This window comes from Thermobia domestica, chromosome 1, assembly GCF_964235325.1.
Source record: "Thermobia domestica chromosome 1, izTheDome1.hap1.1, whole genome shotgun sequence".
Taxonomy (NCBI): domain Eukaryota; kingdom Metazoa; phylum Arthropoda; class Insecta; order Zygentoma; family Lepismatidae; genus Thermobia; species Thermobia domestica.
In genome coordinates, this window is record NC_137454.1 from 139,737,610 (window position 1) to 139,757,861 (window position 20,252).

The window sequence follows — 20,252 nt, forward strand, 5'->3', positions numbered from 1 at the left end:
ACATCCATGTGAATCAAATTATTCCTGGTTTTTGACTCTTCACATCCTGGCTAAATTTTATGCTGGTCTGTCATGTAGTTATTGACATTTTGTGTCTCCTGGATATACATACGGACAGGATGAATATATAAAGGAGTTTCGGTAAACTAAACTTAAAAACTTACCGAAGACTTATTGTTTACTACTAGTTGATTGGTTGGAGTCAGTGGCTGCTCCAGAGTTCTACACGAAGGAAGTCACATTGAGAATGGTGGCGAATTCAGCTTTTTACTCATCCCCTGCAAAATCAATCGCCATTTGGGTCTCCAATGGTTTTCCACTTTGAAGTAATTCTTGACAGTTTGATGTGAGGTGCAAATAATACAGAGAAAAAGACAAACGAATTTGACATTGCATAATCATATACCCAGTAGGTGTCCTAGAGAATTATTTAACCTCATTTCAAATAATTTACTCAGCACAAAGAATTTAAGCAATTCAAGAAATGGAAAATAATTTATGTTGCCAACACCGTTCAAGCTATTTTTGCAACATGAATTTTACAACTGATTCTTTGACAATTATTTGATCCCATATAATTATTAACAGTGCAATTTGAAACGGATACAAAAGTTAAGTAATGATGAAAAGTTAACTAGCCTCATTTCTCGTATGTTTATAATATATTAACTTGTAAAATAGGGATACGATAATATTTTCATGAAGCATTGAAATTAAAATATTCACTCGATATCGGTCTTTTTTTTTTTTTTTTTTTTTTTAAAAAAAAAGCAAATACGAACTCATTTGACCATTCGTTTTCAGCACAAGTTGTAGATCCGTTGTTTAAGTAGAATCTAAAACACATATGTTCCTGTTGGGAATCGAACTCTTTCTCATGCGGAAGAAATATTTGCTAACCATATATCCAGCAGAAAGTTCCAAAATATGCGAAAAAATTCTCAGGTGTAGTAGGAACCGTATTTATTGAACTGGCGTGAGTGTTCTTCGTCTACGTGGCTTGACAATTGACTATTCTCTACTTATTGGTATTTTAAAACTATTTATTATACAAGTCTAATACATATATTTGTCTGTGACTTCACATTCTTACTTTCATTTCCGAGTTAAATCAATTTAAAATGTAATTCAAGGATATTCATTCGATTCCTAAATGCTTGCAAAAAAAAAAAAAAAAAAAAAAAAAAAAAAAAAAAAAAAAAAAAAAAAAACGTTAAGCTACATCGCGTGTTACTATATAGGCTATAGGCGTATTAACGAAAACAATCATTTGTCAAAAGCTTAATGCGAAGCAATGTTGCTCTTGAAACGATATGAATAATTAATTCTTTGTCCCACAACCAACACGTCTTTCCGTCTACTACACCTTCCAGTGGAGTCCAATATCAGTACAGAACTGAATGGCTCTCCATACCACCCACCTTCTCTCTTCTCTCGCCAGTCTTCTTTTCGTGAGTCGGCCGAAAGGTGGAAGGTAAAAAGTGCAGTTACCTTGTACGTAAGCACAGGCGTTTAAAGTGCTGTTCGCTGAGGCAGGATAACACGGAAAAGAGACAAGAGAAAACACGTGAATATAGGTAACATCAAGCATCGAGACACACTGTTCCGAATCTCTCATGGATGTGAAATGAAACGAAATCTTTAAGTCCCGTCTCTGGCTGGGCTAAAGGAGACGGCGATGATGAGAAATAAATGAAATGGTGGAATGAAGAAAGTGGGAGGAAACTGGAGAACCCCGAGAAAACCCACGCACAAGGTGTTTGTCCACCACAAAGCTCACTTAGCGCGTGTTGGGTTCGAACCAAGAACCAGAGGTTAACACTGTACCACCGAGCCACTTACCCCTCTCATGGACATGAATCATGGTTGCATACTTCATATTAAAATACCTACATTTTTGTTCGGTCGCTGCTCATTCCTATACAGGAATAAATGTTTACACTTATTTTTATAAATTATTATTTTTGTATTAATTAGAAAGGAACAGCACAGAACACACCTCCGGTTTTAATCCAGCGCTTCTTTTCAGGATCGAGGCTATATGAAACATGAATGTACAGGTTAAGTTGGAGTTCAAACCATTGTAATGTGTTCAAATTTCAAGACTCTTTAATCAGGAATCGAACCCAGAAACCTCTGCTCTAACGGCGTGCTCACGTTCCTAGTCCAGCAGGGACGGCAATTACTACTAAAATTATTAATCTCAAATGTGAGCAAGTCAGATATGCACTAAACATAAATGCCTGATTAAATGATGCTTGATTAATTAATGTTTGATTAAATGATTTATTTCATTGCCATGTTTTTCCTTCTTTCTGTTGCGGCTTTTTTCCCCCTACCTTGCTGCCTCAATATCAATCACAGTGCATCTTGACTGTCAACTTGTTTGCAAAGTCCTCGCCACTGTGGCCAATAAGGGGGCCGCACGTGCTGAAGAGTGTCATGGCCACTTGTTGTCGTGGCGTTTGAAACTTGTTTTGTCAATTTAAGTTAAGAGTGTTTTGTTGAGTATTGTTGTTGCTATTATAATATAAAAGTACATACTTTAATTTTGTATTGATATGATTATGGCGTTTGACGTCAGAAGGTAAGTAAAGCACAAGTAGAATAGTTTTATATTTATACGTGTAAATTTTCACTATCCGCTAATTTTTGAAGACTTACAATTCGGAGAAAAAAATTATTGCACGTTTATTGTTCCACTGTATTACATTACTCATGTAATTTGTTGTCAGGGGTGAAAACAGTAATTGCTTAGTGTAATGCTAAGAATATGAATATATCAATTTGACCACTAACTAGTGACAGGATCTCTTCAGTCAATACAATACCGGTACCATGAATACTGTTGTACATATAGTTTGTTTTTCTTTTTCTTTTTAGAATCTATGTGTGCAAGAATATTCATTTGAAATAAGCGCATGAATTTGATTAACGGTAAAATACACGCTTAAGCTGCAAATAAATAAGTAGGGCCAATTTACAAGGGTGTAGTAGGGTAGGGTAGGATGGGTAGATTAGGTTCGGCTTAGTATAGGAAAGTTTCGACCGATTTTGTGTAGTTCATCGACTGTAATTTTTCGTGTCTGTGTAAGGATACCAGCTGGAGTGGGCATTGTGAAGTTCACCCATGAATAATAGAGTTTAGGGTGCAGATGTAGTTTTGGGACACAACATATTGAAAATTTTACTGTTAAACTTCAATACTTAGCATGAAAAGACATGTTTATAAGGAACAAATTAGTGCAGGCGACAGAATTAAAATCGGTAATAGTATACAACGGGTCCTCATCATCTTCTGTGCGCGTGGGTCCAGGGTGGTCCATATTACTGTCTCAATTTAGCTTATTTTTTAAAATAAGAAACTACATACAAAATTATTAGATCCATATTTTTTCTTTTTGCTGAAAAATTTTTTTTCTTCGATATACAGCCTTCCAAAATGGCCGCCCTTCTCTCGGATTGCTCGAAAAACTGAAAAACATGTCAAATTAAAAATTTTATTGTAGAGAAACGAATGTACTTAGTAACATAATCGCAATAGCAGGAAGAGTATAAAGTTGTATGTTTCGGTGGAGGGCCAAAATTCGTCCATTGGTCCAATAGGAATCAATAGGTCCAATTCACTCGCAATGTTGCCAACTTTGATGAAATTTTTGCTAACTTCAAACATTTTTTTTCTGTCCTCACGAGCAATATCAACCATCTGCTTCTAGCATCGAAATCTACTCCATAAGGTCTCTTGAAAATGTAAAGGACTTACGTTTTTGATTACCGGTATTACATCCGACATTATAGCATGATGAAAAGCTGAAAATCTCATTAAGACGCTATGTTTGGACGCCATTTTCTCAAAAAAAAAAAAAAAAAAAACTTTTAAAAATCAGAATTTTTTACATGTATTGGAGAAGTACCTAAGTGTTTAATATCCGTTAACCGTTCATGCGGCTGCAGCCCCTAACATTCGCAATTAATCATTGAAATTTCGATTTTTGTACTTTCAATGTAAATATTTCCTATGAGCACTTAGCTCCTATACATAAGGCGATTTGAAAGGGAGTATGAAAATTTTGAGAGATGAATCCTGACATCAAATCCAGTAGAAAAGATCCTATAGACATGAGTCGAATTCCGCGTTGTTTTCGAGTTACAGGGTTTCCAATTCGAGACCCAAAATCGGTTCGGGACAATAGAAAATATATATTTCGCGTTAAATCAGAAACTATGTGTTAAAGCTTTGATAAAGTTCAGAAAGTTGATTTGTATCAATATGATGATTTTTACGTGCGTTGCAATTCGGTTGGCAGTATTGCCAACTTTCTACAACTTTTATTTGTTTCCAAATGACACTACGAGGATTTTATTTGATACCGGTATTTGGTATTCGGGTCAGTCCATTTCTAATCATCCAGCTAGAATATCAAATGAAACCCATAGTCTCAGAATGGCAAGAAAATTTTTCTGTTTACTCTACTTGCCATCCTTATTGATCACACCAAATTTTAATTTGATATCTTATATACTTTTTTAGTTAAATTATTTTTTAGTTTGGTAAAATATACGTTTTTGTTGTTGCCGAGGGTTAAAGAGATTACGACATTGATATACTAAAAAGATCATAACTTTGTTAATTCTCATCATATCACAATGATGTTTTCACTAAAATGATCACAAAAAGATACAGAATAAGGTAAAAATACATTCAGCTACTTGTACTTGAATTGTTTTGGTGAATATTAGCTCAAACCTGGATATTACGACTTTTTTAAAGAAAAAACATAAAATTTTAAAATACAGTAAAAACTTAAAGGCACTACATAAACCAAAGTATTTTTTATGTATTTTTAAGCCTAAAGGCATGAGCTAATATGTTCTGAAAGAAAAACTGTGGGTTTTTAACTGCAAATATTTTTTAATCATTTATCTTTATAGTACGGCCAGGTATTTCAAGAAGATCGTAGAACTTCACGTTGGGCAGCCCTCGTGCGTGATAATTTATTATTATTATCTACGTATGAAAAATCTTCGAAATCATGCTAAGCTGAACAAATTAATGCCTAATATAAGATTATTTCGATGGCAATTTTGAGTCTTGGCTTTGCGTGACTATAAAGTTTTCCATAGATAATAGTAGTAATTGTTTTCTGCTTTTAAGTTTTATTGTAATTATTATTTTCTGCTTTTAGGCGTTTTATTAATCTTTTTATTTTCTACTTTTTAGCACTTCTATTATTTTGGACTTTTAGTGGTTTTTTGAAGTCTTCATATTTTTTAGAAGTTTTTATTAGGTATTATAATATGGTTCGGTACAAGCGTGTACTAACGTGGTGTTATTAAAAGAGAGAACTTAAGTGTGAACAGTAACTCTTACATCTATTAAATACTATAAACGTTGCTAATGTCCTATTGGTAATTATCTGTCACATGCTGAACCTTATCAATCATTTATTTCCTTCACAATCTTTAACATGGTCTCAGCACTGTGTATCAGGAACATTATACGTAATATTTCCCAATTAAGTGATTATTACTATGCTCTAAGTTTACGCACAGCATCATACTCCACTTTATTCTTTACCTGTATATTACCCAACATTACACAGTAAGTTTAGCTTCTCAGGCTCTCTCCTTTCTCATCGTATTTGCTCTGAATTTCATCTGTTCCAGGCTGAAAGGGCCCCAAAAATCACAAGTCATACGGAAGGCAATTACATTCTATTCAGAGAAAGACTTCATAGGAATGCTCTTAACAATATTTCGATATTGATACTACTCAGAGAGATGTGTGCAGTTCTGAGGAGATTATTTTTAAGGGATTTACGGTTTCACACATTCGTATTTCCTGGCCAAATGTTGGATGTATTTAAGATAACCATGTATTGTATGTATATTTTGATATACTAATATGAAGTGCGTACGAAACTAATGAAGTTTTTCTGCTGAAAAATATTCAGCTTTAAAGGGTGATGAAGCTAAAAGAAAAAATTTCGTTCGTCTTCGGATTCATGTAATACTTGACAGCACATCAACATTCCAGTTTTATTATCTCTGAAATAAAGAAGGTGATATTTTCTTTGATTTTCATGAAGATGTTTGTTTATTATGAAGTTACTTAGAAAATGTCTTTTTACAGGTTGGATATTTACCGTAAAGTTCCAAAAGACTTGACCCAACCTACCACAGCAGGAGCTGTAATTTCAATATGTTGCTGTTTATTTATGGCAGTTTTATTCTTCTCTGAATTTCTTGGGTTTATTACAACAGAAATGTAAGTTACACAGTTATTTTTAGTATGTAAATTCTTACATTGTATAATCTGCCGGTTTTCAGCAAAACAATTCTGTTTGTTGATTAAAGTGGAGTTTAGTGTCTTTCATCCCTGATGCTATATGAGACGGTTCTATAGCTTAACGTAGAGTCCGAACCACATGAGCTCCCACTGGGAATCGTACCTGGGTTTCCTGCGCCTGAAGCTCGTATGATAGCTATATAGTCACGAGGGAGTTCAAAGAAATTCGAATATGAGCATCTTAATTATTATTTTCATAGGTGTCCAGTGATTAAATTCCAGTCTCCTATTCCATACATTGTATAATCAGTGAAAGACTTAGTTAAATCAATGTCAAGTTTCTGTTCATTAACGACTAAATAATAAAGGTATGATTTAATTGCTAGTACTGTGCCGTAAATACTGCAAACTACGGAGTGTAACTAGATATTATTTGTAACTTTCCCCTCTATTCAACACTCAGATTATTAAGGATGGAATCTACTATTTATCAAGTCTCCGAACCACGCCGAGACTTGAATCTGATCCAGTTGGCCGGTTCAAAGACCATTAGACAAAGATTACTTCGTACAGAACATATCCTTTTCCATTTCACTTATTACAATTCTAAGACAGCTGGGTATAGGTCGCGGTTTTCTATACTTCAAAATGCTTTAGAACGTTTTATTTTAAACGAACGTAAGCCTTGCAGTATGTATAGTAGAATCTTCTGATTTATTTTAATGTTAGATCTTTATTAATATGATTTCATATGTTTTGTATGTAAGTTTTTATAATGCAATAGGTAAATGATATTCATTGCACAGAAATATTTCTCATTTGAATTAGACGGTATCAATTCTTAATTATGGTTGCCGTTGGGCATCTTCACTTGTTTGTAGTATGTACGGCATAAGTAGGTATTAGAATAAAGTGTAACTTTATAGATTTTCCTTGGGAGTTCAACATGCCCCTTGTCGAGGCTAATGTAATACAAAAATAATAAGTAATGTTTTGGTTGTCCATGAGTACCATAAGTTATTTCCACTAGCTGAAGTAGAAAAAGAGCTATCGAGTGTTGATATATTATGCATGTTAAGAATATATAATTCTTTTTCTGTGTCTGTTAAAAGTAGTTGGTCGTTTATAATAGGAAAATGAGTAACATGATGATGATGAAGTTTATAGAAGCAAGAATCATTTGGTGTGCTTTGTAAAATTAAATAACTAAATTTTGTGAAACGATTTGGGGACAGTACAGCTTATAGTAAATGATGTATTATACCATTATTTAATCATTTTTTTTAAAGACATGCGTTTACAGCTTGATGTGTAATCGGAAGCACATCAACTCTCATTGGAATCGAACTTTGGTCTTTCGCACAAAGTATAAATTATGTGGTACGCCCTCCTCTTCCTCACGTAGATAAAGGCCGGAGGGAGTAGTTAATTGAGTTAATTAGTCCTGATTTGCTTTTCGACAGTAAAATTTCTTTACATTCAGAACTATATCGAGGTTACGGATTCGGAACTAAGACGGTGTGGTCCTCGTAAGAAAGTGAATAATCGGATGTAGTTGATAAATCAGATGAATACTCTACAAATAGATAAGTCGTACTAAATACCAATAAAAGATCAACTTAAATCTCCAGATGTAAATAACAGCTTCATTACCCATTTATCTCAAGTAATTATAGATACATAGAAGTCTTCAAAGTATTCAACGAGACCTGGAAATTAATGCAATGAATGATGCATTACAAATACATATATTATCTCGAGAGTTACCATATTATCTCAGTTCTGCAATTGTTAGCATTTACTGGGACATTTGACAAAACTTCCTATATGCACGATGAAATAACTACTTCCATTAATCGTCGCAGTAGTAACTCAATATACCATTAAATAATAATACGCAAACTTCTCTGATAATCAGTATCTTAATATCGTGGAATATATACATGCACCTATATTTCTAACAGTCAAATTCCAGTACCATTTACTAATCAAAATTGCAGGCTAAATGTTCTATATGACCAATAAACTGAATGTAACTTATCAATTCATATCAATTAATTGTGGTTATTACTTTTGCTCGAATTCAATGTTAAAGAGAGAACATAAGATGATCACACTATCTTCAGGACTCATTTTGTGCAGTAAATATTATGGACAATTTAATGACATCAAAACAAAAATACATCCGATATGTTTTTGTACAGCTAATGTCACCTTTAGGATTCCGAGACAAATATGTTTTCCTGATATATCATTTTCATGAAAATTCTTATGCCAAAATATTTAAGATTAGTGTCAGAGTAATTTCGTTACCTCTTGTACGACGACGACACGATTTTTATCACTTTACTTTTTTTTTTAAATCTTAGTTACAAAACTTTCAAAGGTTATTTATATCTGCCAGAAAATTAATTCATAGTATTCTGGGTGCAGATAAAGAATATCATAGCTTATTACCAGAAACATTAAAAACAAAACGGAATATAAACTTGATGGAACATAAACACAAAATAATTAACAAATAATAAATGAAAACAAACAAGTACAAATTTACATAACGTCGGCGTACAACAAATAATAAAAGAAACATAAATCATTGAAGCGCTGAAATAAAATGAACACTAAGAAATTATGTAATTCATGATATATTACACTGTAAATGGATCGGTAGAAACGATCCATTACAATTAGAAGAAATGTCGTTGAACTTCCATATTTTAAAAACTTAATAATAATTGGTACTTTTGCTGCTTTTATGAAATTGGTGTCTCTAGAACTAATGAAATTTATGCTGAATTACTTCTGCCGAAGCACTTGGTTCGTTGGTTATTATAGTGACGTGACGTGATTGATAGCCAAATTATGCCACTCTTATGGTGAAAGATTACAATTTATGCATGTTTTGTTCAGGGTGAACTGCGATTGAGTGAAGTTATGCTGTGAATTGCAGAATTCTCTGTATTTGTGTAAGTTGTCAGAATATTCTACACAACAGTAATGCCGCCCTTTAATATCGTACATCGTAATACAATCCAGCTATGTCTTTTGTGCGTCAAATTAGTCACGTTAAATCTCGCGAGTAAATTTTAGGTTAAGTTTAAAATTATAAATTTAAAGTTAAGTTTAAAATTACAAATTTAGTAGGTTTAGTGCAATATGTAATGTGTAATAATAAGGTGAGAAGTACGTTGAAAATACTATTACTAACTAATCAGGATTCTCAAATTCCCTCGTGGCCATATGGGTAGTTTAGACGCGGGGAGAATTCATATGGTTCGGATACCTCACTAAACTGTAGGTCCACTTTTCATAGCTTCCTTACTGAACGGGACGCTAAAACTCCAAATCAACCAATCAATAATCAGGGTTCTTGATTCTGTCTGGCAAACAATATGACAATATACAGGGTGTCTCAAAAATCCCCTGACATAGGGTAACTCTGTTATTATCAGTTACAATAAAATGTAAGAAGGGAAGCCGTCTGCAAATATAATATTTTCAATCTAAAGTGAAGGATTTTTTTTTTTTTTTTTTTTTTTTAAATCGGACGACCGTTTGGGCTGTACACTCTTTGTGTGTCCAATGTTAAATGAAAATGCAATTTTGCCATTTACCGAGGGCTGAGGGAGGGAAGGATGGGACGGAAGGCGGACAAATTTTGTAAGAGTATGGTGAATGGGGGCATGTTTGAAAGGGGGGCTGGCTATCGACACGTTAGTATAACCGACAGTAACTTCATTCACTTATGTTGTGGATCCAGGTATATCCTGTATATAGTTGTAAACACAGGCTAGCCCAAACAGAATAAAGTTGGTTGTAAAAGTAATTGTGAAGTAACTTTATATAATAACCAGATTTTAGAAGTATTAGAATGTTGTTGTGGTTTTCAAATTTACTTAGGATAATATAGTGTTAACCTATTATCAGGAGCGAATTAATATATTCATATTTTTCTCATACATTTCTTCATAAATATTGTGTTTTTGATTAAATATTCGTAGTTAAGTACTTATTTCTGCAGTCTTATAACGAAATTAGTTGGCATTCACGTTCTAAGAATTTTGTAATATTTTTCTTTTGTGCGACAGGTTTGTTGTATAGAGTAAATATACTTCTTTCTCTCTAGAAAATTTTGGTTTCAGTGATGCGTTTCACCAATTTTCTTGTGAGTGGAGCAGAGACTTGTATTTATTTATTTATTTATTTATTTAAAAGAGAGTAAAGTTCGTATTTTTAAAACATGATTATAGATTAAATTTCTAATTAGTAATGGCAGTTATTGTTTTAATATTTTTTTTCAGTGTATCTGAGTTATTTGTTGACAGTCCAGGACATACTGAGGAAAGAATTAGAGTACGAATTAATATAACGTTACCTAAACTAAAATGTGAACGTAAGTATAGGATAGGATACTATGATAACGCACAGAATATATAGATTATTCCGCATCATATTCAACAAAATATGTAAGAATTGCTTAGTGAGAATAAAGCAACGAGCATTTTGTTGATTGAGAATTGCTAGATTTAAGTAAACAATGTGGTGTTGGTGGATTTTCTAATGCGGATCCCTTATGAGGAAGCAAAAATCGGGCATCAGTCAGCGTAGTGAACCCATACTAATTCAGCAAAGTGATTTTGTTTTAAAGGACATTTTCTGCCAGAAAAGTGATGCTACATCTTTTCTATAGAGAGTGAAAATGATAGCATCTTACTAACTTTCTGTTACAAATACCGGACCAGACAATCACTGTATTGATAAAAACCTCACATGCTCTGTAAAAAGTAGGAGATATTTGTTTCCTTCGCCGTCTTATATCGTCGAGTACATTCATTGTAACTATCACTTTTTCCGATACAAGATTGTTTCTTAGACAGCTCTGAGGAACATGGAGTTTGAAAACACGGTGTAGTTCTTGCTTCCTACACATATGTAGAGAGAAATAAGAAATTCGTGCTACACTATGGTTTCTTTTGACTTAGATTATGTGGAAAGCCTTAATAAGACTGCTACTTTATTTCAACGCGTATAGTTATGTATGTAACATTTCCTTTGCAGTCTTTTTGCACTATTTTAAGCCCATTTGTGAGTAAATAAACGTATGGTTATAACATTGGTCTTCATAGAAATTAAGTTTACAGTATATATGTAGCATCAATTTTCAGAGAAATACTATTATAACAAGTCAAATGTCAAATACGCATATTACACAAATATACAGTTTGTAGTTCGTGCAAATAGTTCTTTGGCTTTAGTTCAGGGTCTAATTTTTACTCGAGTAATAAACTTTTGATTAGTTTCGTTGTGAAAAATAATCTGCAAAATGTGTTAATACATTGCGGAACACTTAATATTGGATGTACTTTACATTAAGCTTCCATTAGCAGATCTGATCACCGTCTCCTGTAGCCTAACTGGCATAATCGTGGGACGTAAAACTCAGATTTCATTTTTTCATTTTTCTGGTCTTGAGGTTATTCTGGATGATTCTTTAAAAGTTCGAATTTAGATTCTGTTTTTGGTAATATAATTCTTGTATCATTCGAAGAATTAATATATGTGCGTAAAGTAATATGTAAGAAATGAAATACCGTTCTTTGTATAGTGTTCAGTAACGTACATTGTGATTTAAAATAAATTCCTTCAAAGGACTAACTCTGGATGTGATAACATAGTAACACAGCTGTAAATTCTGATGCTAACCTAATAATATTTAGTAGTAAAGAAGTTAAATGGAATCGCTTAAAAATATACAATGAAACTTATAATAACGGGCATCGGTAGGACATATTTATTTCTCCGTAAATGAGAAACAAAAGTATCGCTAGGGGGCGCTTTTGTATGGGTGAGTACTGTAAAATATAATGCTTGTGTGATTAAGTACAAAGCATAGAAAAGTCCGTTACTTCGCTTACTGAGTGTGTTAAAACTAAAAGTGATCCAATATCAAAATGCATTATTATTATTATTATTATTATTATTAAATACTAAACATATAGATAGAACCAGCCAATCATCATGGTTTATTAATTTCTTGGAAGAGTTTTCTTGCAATTGCTGGATCAATATCACCCAATACGCCTATCACACGAACAATGGCCAAGCGCTTGAAACACATCCTCAGTGTTATACCTAATACGTCTTATATTTTGCAACAGATGTTTCCATTATTTAGTAACTTATGTACTTAGAATCTTGCGAGAAAGGGGACGGAGGTTGTGTGTGTTGAAGTAAATGCAGATCCAATAATTGAATAAAAATTGTACTGTAATTAAGTATTTCAGCATAATCGGGGTAAACTGCTTTGCTTGAATACGAGGAATAGGATTTGAAACAATTCGAAAAGATAATATGCAAACGGGTTCTGGGCGGTTTGCGATCAGTCCAGTTTGCGACAAAATTCATTCTAGTCTGTATAGCGATTAACTTTGGCGTGATAAGACTAATGAGCCTCGAAAAAATCTAGTTTGCGATCAAACGGTGACTGATTCGATGAACGGTTCATCTGGACAGGATAAATCATTAAACTAGTTTTCGCCTCTATAGAATAAAAGCTGGATGAAATTGCTTCTTAATATGGAGCAGTTACTAATTACTAAAGTAATACGAAAAATAATACAATTAGTCGTCAACTTACAACCACCCGCACTTAACGACCTGTTGGAAAGGTTGGCTTAGGTGGTTATTTTCAGCGTCCTATAATAATTAATAATAATAAAGGAAATGCGGTAATAACTTGGTCCCTGCACTCATATGAATTTCGTAGTTCGATAAAGAGATTCCGGATTCCCGTTCAACTTTATTGCTCTTGTTCTCTGGCTGCCAATCAGTTTTGGTAGTCCAAATTAATTATAAATCTAACGATTTATCGTATGTGTTTAAGAGAAAGTAAAATAATTATTTTCTTTCATTTACCTTTCCAAAAACTTTTCAGAATTTAAAAAATAGTTTAAAACTTCCCAAAACTATACAACGAATTATTTGTTATTAAAAAGGATTCTTCAGAAGTTAAGTAAATAAATCTTCAGTGTGGGCTTTAGGAGAAATATTTTGGGCTTGATTGACAATGGGATACGGGTTTGTCAATAGTTATTGTAAACCGCCTGCTTGAAGCAAAAAGTAACGAACTGTGTTCTAGAGGACCAGAATAACAGTGATAAAAAAACAATATATTCATTACAGTTCACTCGGCAGGAGCTTTTCATAGGCTGTTATGTCAAGGATTGTACCATTTCTTCAGCTCATCTGCAATTGCGTGCACGCAAGCGATGTTTCTTAGCGCCAGTACGAGGCAGTGCAGTTAGCAACAACTATTATCCTAATTGTGAACTATTAAGAATTAGCATGACTAACATAGTGAGGCATCTTGCGTTTAAAGGGATTAAGAATATCCAAATAATTTTCGCCTAATGTTTATGCAGTCCGTAACTCTTAAATGGTATGCAGTTTGCGTATTAGACTGACAGGCTGAGATGTTTTTGCTTTAAAAATAGGATTGCTCCGTGGCGCTGTGCTAATTGCGAATGCTACTAGAAACTATCATTAGTAGACGAATGGCCCATCTTGTACATAAAACTTCACATTGTTGGATAGAAAATATATAAATAACAAAAGTTTAAAAGCGTCTCTCTCTCTCTCTCTTTCTCTCTCTCTCTTTCTCTCTCTCTCTCTCTCTCTTATTTTATTTTATTTTATTTTTTTAAGCATATGATATTCCATGCTTTATTTGGTTAATTCAAAAGTTAGGAAGGTGTACTTTTATTTAAGGGACAGGTAAAAGAAGCTTTAAGGGAATGATAATGAGTGATTATTGTTTATTTTTACCCACACTATTAACAAACAATGACATTACGTTTTCAACAGAAATTAATCCCAGGTTGATAGGAAAAAAAAAAAAAAAAAAAAAACAGAAAGCTTTACACCAGTTTCAATTTACAAACTGTAAACTTACTTTTTTCAGTGAAAAAATGGTAATAATCAGAAAATTAGAACAGATCTACGCAATTTCCTTAAATCGGTATTTAGTATGGCTCCTCAGCAGTAATACTTTATAAGACGTGAACCAAATGGGACTCAAAACTACATGAGTTCTCTCCGTGAATCAAATCCAGGTATCTCGCACTAAAGACGGGTGAGTGAGTTATATAGCCAAGACAGAGCCCTAATTTTATTATTTTCATTTGACCTTAGATTAATTTTAGGCACTACGTGAAATAATAATAAAATAGGTTGTACCTAAGTTGTAATTTTACGTGTTTAGAAAGATTTTGTATTGAGAACGTATTCCAGTAAGTGAGACCAGTGTTTAAAGTGGGGCAGCAAACCTTCATGAACGTTATCGTCTCAGCTACTATGTCTTTGTTGAAATGTCATGGTAGTTATTGCCTTTCAGGATTTCCCTCAGGATTTTCAAAATGCGGCGTATTGAATGAGTTGTGGGTGCCACTCTAGCGTTACCAGGAATTCAGTTTTGGAAGGTTTCTTATTTTTATTATCCGTGACAATAAAACAAGTATTTTCTCAGATCAGATGATAAATGCGGTAAATTCATCTCACAGTTGTACTGATTTTGTAGACAAAACATAAATGTCTCACACACAAATTTATGTCAGCATTCTCACTTAAAACAGAAGTGTCTTACTCTAAATCTGAATTATATTTACTCCTACAAATAGTGACTCTTGTAGTGTTAGAAGTGAAATTACGGGAGAATTAATTAATGAAGAAAAGCAATATTCAAAATGGAAATCGACACGACTATAATAAAATATCATTACAGACATGAAGGTAAACGGAGGTCAAAATATAGAATGAATTCTAAGAAAATATTAAATGCAAAATTCTCACTAAAATGTGAAGGAAATTCCATAACGTGTGCTTATGCAGAAGTTTTTGATCTATTACCATTTAGATCACTATTCTATTATATTTAAGCAATTGTTAATATCCTGCTTAAAAGAGCTACACAAAGTCCTGTGATCACTCATGCTCTCCAGTTTGATTAATTTATTTGTACTAACAATTAAAAATAATTAAATCTAACCAGTTCAATGATTCCTTCTTCCTAAATGTTTCGTTCAAGGAATCAGTCACTGTTTGATCGCAAACTAGACTTTTTGTCATAGCGGATAAATCTTATCTACCTGTCAATCGGAGGTGATCTCTAAACGGACGAAAATTGAGTTGATCGCAAACTGGAATATACCATGCAAAGGCAGTTACAATGTAATTTTGTAGCTGCTGTTGTAGTCATTCTTCAGAGGCGCTCTCTGAAACTTGCTACACTCCGGTGTCGAGGTAAAAGTTGATTCAATATGTGAACAAATTCTGTTTTTGTATGAAATGTTGTATGTATTCCACCTGCCTTATATTTCCTTGTCTACGAGTTCCACAGCGTGGTAGGATAAAATAAACTTTGGATATGTGTTAATAATTTGAATTAGATTTTGGAAGCAACCAAGTTGGTATTTTTTATTTACGTATTCAAGCTAGATTTGAAAAAAAAAAAAAAAAAATACATAAATTTTGAATTGCAGAATTTAAGTATTCACATACTACAGTAATTCCAGGGTTGTAATTTTGATGTTCTAGACTATTAGAAAATCTTAACTATTTGCAAACTGAATGCTGTTGTAGAATTATACATGCGCAAAGTAGTCAAGTCCATATCAGATTGCACGCTACGAAGCCTCTTGAGTCGACAATATTTGCCATTTTCTCCTCCGCTCTAAGCAGCTTGCCCCTTTCACAGTGTTTTCGGACCTCACATTCACCTGCACAAACGAACACGACACATCTCGCGTGAAGGGTACAGGTCTCGTAGAAGTATTTCCACCTTTTATATTAAAATAATGTGATATTACTGTAGTAAGACACAGTAATCGTCTACTTCTAGCAGACAGAAGATCATGTTTTTTTCGTTTAAATACGATAGTATTTCCGCTATACATGTAATCGTCATTTTAGATCTTATTCAAAAAGAAACAAAGATTTCCCTGGTGCCTATATGGTCAGCAGATGAGCCTCGGCATCCGTGCTCCAGATTAGTTTCCCGGAACTCTCACATAATTCTAAATTACATGTTGAGATAATCTACATTTAGCGTAACTTCAGTAACGCTAAGGAAAGTTGAACTGAAACAAACAAAACAATAGAATCTAAGAATCCTGCCTCTCCGAAACACAATTGCTGATATCAAATAACACATTATTAATAGAAAAATATTAATTTCAATATTTTCAGATTGTTGGTTCATTAGATTGAGGGTCGTAACAAGCACCAAGGTCAAATAAGATATAGATTTACAGTTTAAGATGTGATCCCCATCAGAAGAACTTCCACCAGGAATCAAACCCGAATCTCCCCCATTGATAGCTCGTACGCTAAGCATATAGTCACGAACGAATTCGATTAAAAGCTAATGAATTATTACTATTACTATTATTATAAAATATTGAAAACTCATTGGCTATTGTGAATAAAACATGAAAAACAATAAAATGAAATAATAATACTAGTGGCCCCGCGTAGCGTAGTCGCTAACGCTCTCGCCTTCGGTGCAAAAGGTCCCGGGTTCGGTGGGGATACTCGGTCGAAAAAGTGTAAAATGCTTTTTCAGGCCAGCCACTAATAAGGTTTTCCTCATTCACACCAGGCAAATGCCGGGGTGGTAGAGACCTGCACGGGCTTGGGCGGACCGACTCTATTATTTCTTTGGGCCGGGCCGGGCTTGGGCGGGCCGACACTGATTTCTCTTCAGGTCGGGCCGGGCTGGGGTCGATTAATTGCAATTCTTTAATAATTATTGACTTTCGTTAAACGATAATTAGAATAAAGGCAAACGTTGAAGAAGTGTGCCCGTGAAAAATGTTACAAAATGAAACATCGAAAATTTATCGGGCCCGGACCGGGCTTGGGCCAAGAATTTTAAAAAAACTTATCGGGCCAAAAATTTTCGGGCCCGTGCTGGGCCGGGCCTACGTACATTCAGGCTGGATTGGGCTCGGGCCGAAAAATTCGGCCCGTGCAGATCTCTACGGGGTGGTACCTAACTTTGCAAGGGTCACTTTATGCCTCTTGCTTGTGTATATTTAAAATTTTAATATCGTGGGTATACATATATTATTAGTCTTATTATATGTTTAATTATGTTAATATAAGACGGGGATCCCAGGCCTGGGTAGCATTTATTTCATATATTCTGATTAGTCTGTAAGAATTATTATCAATATTATTATTGTATATATGTTTGTATATTCCATGTATTTTTTTTTTTTTCTTCTTAGAGATTCTTAAAATTATTGACAAAAATATTTCTTTCCTATTGCTAGTTTTAGAAACCAGTTTATTTCTGGATTTAGCCAGCCAGCTTTTCGAGAGGGGGGAGACCGCTTTCTCTTGGAGTATCAATGGATTGTTTGTACGGGAGGTCAAAGCGTCCCTTTTCGGTAGTTCCCTATAAATACGAGGATGAGCTGTCCTCCTCATCTTCATTTTTGGCTAGACTTTACGTTCGACGCCTCGAAGATCACTTTTTCAGCTTTATGCTGGCTTTTTTGCCTTAGTGATGACATTATAGGTTATGATAGGTTCCTTAGAAGTTTAGCACTTTTCGAGACTCAGATGAGTGATTCTGAGACAGGAAGTTTCACAGCTTTTCAAATGAGAGGCTGTATTCCTGGGTAAGATAGGTTTGGTAGGGCAGTCCCTGGTTAGGAATTTCTTTCTTTTCTGAATTATAAAGATTTAGTTAGAAGTTATTAAGTTAATATATGTGATTTTAATCCTACTCCTATTTTGGAAATTGGATTTTTCTTAGAGTTTTTCTGAGGCTTTGTAAGCTCTCAGTTAAGTCTGGTTTCTACTTGAGGGCCAGCAGCAAGGCAATTTGGTATTTACGGATCCTATGGTTTTGGGTTCGATTCCCCTTATGAAGGCAGGTGTCGTGATCGGCCTGCTGGATAGAGTTTATAGGTCTTACTCTTAAGCGGTAGAGATTATGGGCCTATATCGTTTTGTTAAACATTCAACAATTTACCCTGTTCCGAAGTGAGGGACATAATTATTTCCTACTTGAGGAAATATTGCCTTACCTTTAACCTTACCCACTCCTTGTAAACTGATTAGATTAGAATCCTTTATTTAGTAGTACTGCCTCTGACAGGTTTTACTACGAGTAGGTGTTAGGCCAGGTTTCTGAACGAGTGCTGAAAGAACCTTTGAAAATTAAGGGCTCACTGGAAGGCGTGTAAGTGAATGCAAAGAAGGTGAGTCCGCAGGCCCAAAGATTTAGAGTAACTTTAGTTGAATTAAGGTTTCATTTAACGTTCTTAAAGAGATAGCAGAGTAGGAGCTATATCTCGAATACGGGCTATAGTTTGGAATATAGTTTCCGAGAGCCAACTTGTGGACTCGATAACTCTTTTGCGAATTAGATTGATTCAAAGTTAAGCCCAAAGATTTTTCTTTTATAAATAAAGCATAGAGGAAAGAATATAAGGCTTTTATTAACAGGATATGTTCCCGTATATAATTTTCATTGGATCAAATTTTATACCCCTAGACACGGCCAGAAACTGATATCCTCTGGGTTAATAGGATATTAGAATTTGTATAATATCTTCATTATACACCTTTTAAATATATGCAAGGGATTTGGAGCAGTTATTCTTGAGATTTTGAGTTAATTAATTGAGATTGTTTGTAAGGCGGGTTGCCTAACATAATTACTATCTCCCGAGCGAGGTACGGTCAGTAACAGTAATAATAATAATAATAATTATTATTATAGCACCTCCCTTTTCTTTTTTTTATTATTTTTTTTTCTTTGCAACTTATAGGTCCCAGGCCGCGTCCTTCCTTCCCTTTCCCCGGTTTGTGTGCTCGCCGAGGGACGTCATCCCTCAAAACGTGAAGGGTTAAATGACCTTAGATGCCGAAAGCCCAGAAATCGAAATCCTAAATCCTAAATACTAATGGTTATTTTTAATTGCTAGCTTATATCGGAGAGGAATTCACGTACCATTTCTAAACCATACTTCGAAATAAAGAACAAAAATTAGGTTAAAGCTTGCTTAGATAAATTTTTTAAATTTTATCACAAGCACCATAATAAGTATACAATGAAACCTATTCAGTTTTCACCTCAATTCCTAATTTAATTTTTTTCAAGGTCATTTATTTATTTTTAGTTTAACGTCCCACGATTATCTTGAGGGAACCAATGATGACGATAATAAATGAAACTGTGAAATGAAGAAAGTTGGAAGAAATGGAAAAATCCTGAGAAAACTCTCGCACAGTGCGTTTGTCCACCACAAAACCGACTTGGTGCAAGATGGGACCGAACCAGGGATCCCATGCACCAGAGATGAGCGCGCTCAATGAGTCGCCTCAATCCCTTCTTCAGGATCGCGTATTCGCTACAAGATTCATTAGACTATTTAAAACTTAAAGACTAAGGAGACACACCTATCGATTAGTTTTACGTAAGAAATAAATTCGTACAAATTTCGTACTTCATTGTAGAAATGACAAAAAGAGACTGTATAGATGAGCAATACCATAAATTTTGCTTAAATATTCTACATTTTATTTTCTATTAGATTAATGGAATTGTTTTCATGGAGAAACTACTTCACAATAAAATAAGAAAAACTGTTGATAGAAACACTGCTTCAGCGCAATGATTGCTCCAGTGAGTTTCCTTCTGCTGGATAAGAACGGACCGAACTTGTTGATTCATACCTTGACCCGCCGTGTAGTCTTTATTTCGCTTTTATCATTTAGTTTATGTGAAACTAGATGTTATGTTATGCTGTTTGTAAATAATAATTAAATGATCATAACAGTGGTTTATAACTTACCTGTGATTGAATTGTTATGCCGTAAATTGTGTATAGATTTCCTGTATAAAGGGTAGACCATTTATCTTGATACACCCTTATAACTTTTAAGCTAATAA

At 34.1% G+C, this 20,252-nt stretch overlaps 1 protein-coding gene across 1 annotated transcript in view; it reads left to right on the forward strand.

Moving 5' to 3' along the window:
- Positions 1–2,381: 2,381 nt before the first annotated feature.
- The window catches only part of LOC145689598 (endoplasmic reticulum-Golgi intermediate compartment protein 1-like), a 49,929-nt gene continuing 32,058 nt past the window's right edge, over positions 2,382–20,252 (forward strand). The window contains exons 1-3 of the mRNA XM_081763779.1: positions 2,382–2,587; positions 6,134–6,268; positions 10,591–10,682. Of these exons, the coding sequence (XP_081619905.1) occupies positions 2,562–2,587; positions 6,134–6,268; positions 10,591–10,682 (253 nt within the window). The 5' untranslated portion in view covers positions 2,382–2,561. The remainder of the gene's footprint in view (positions 2,588–6,133; positions 6,269–10,590; positions 10,683–20,252) is intronic.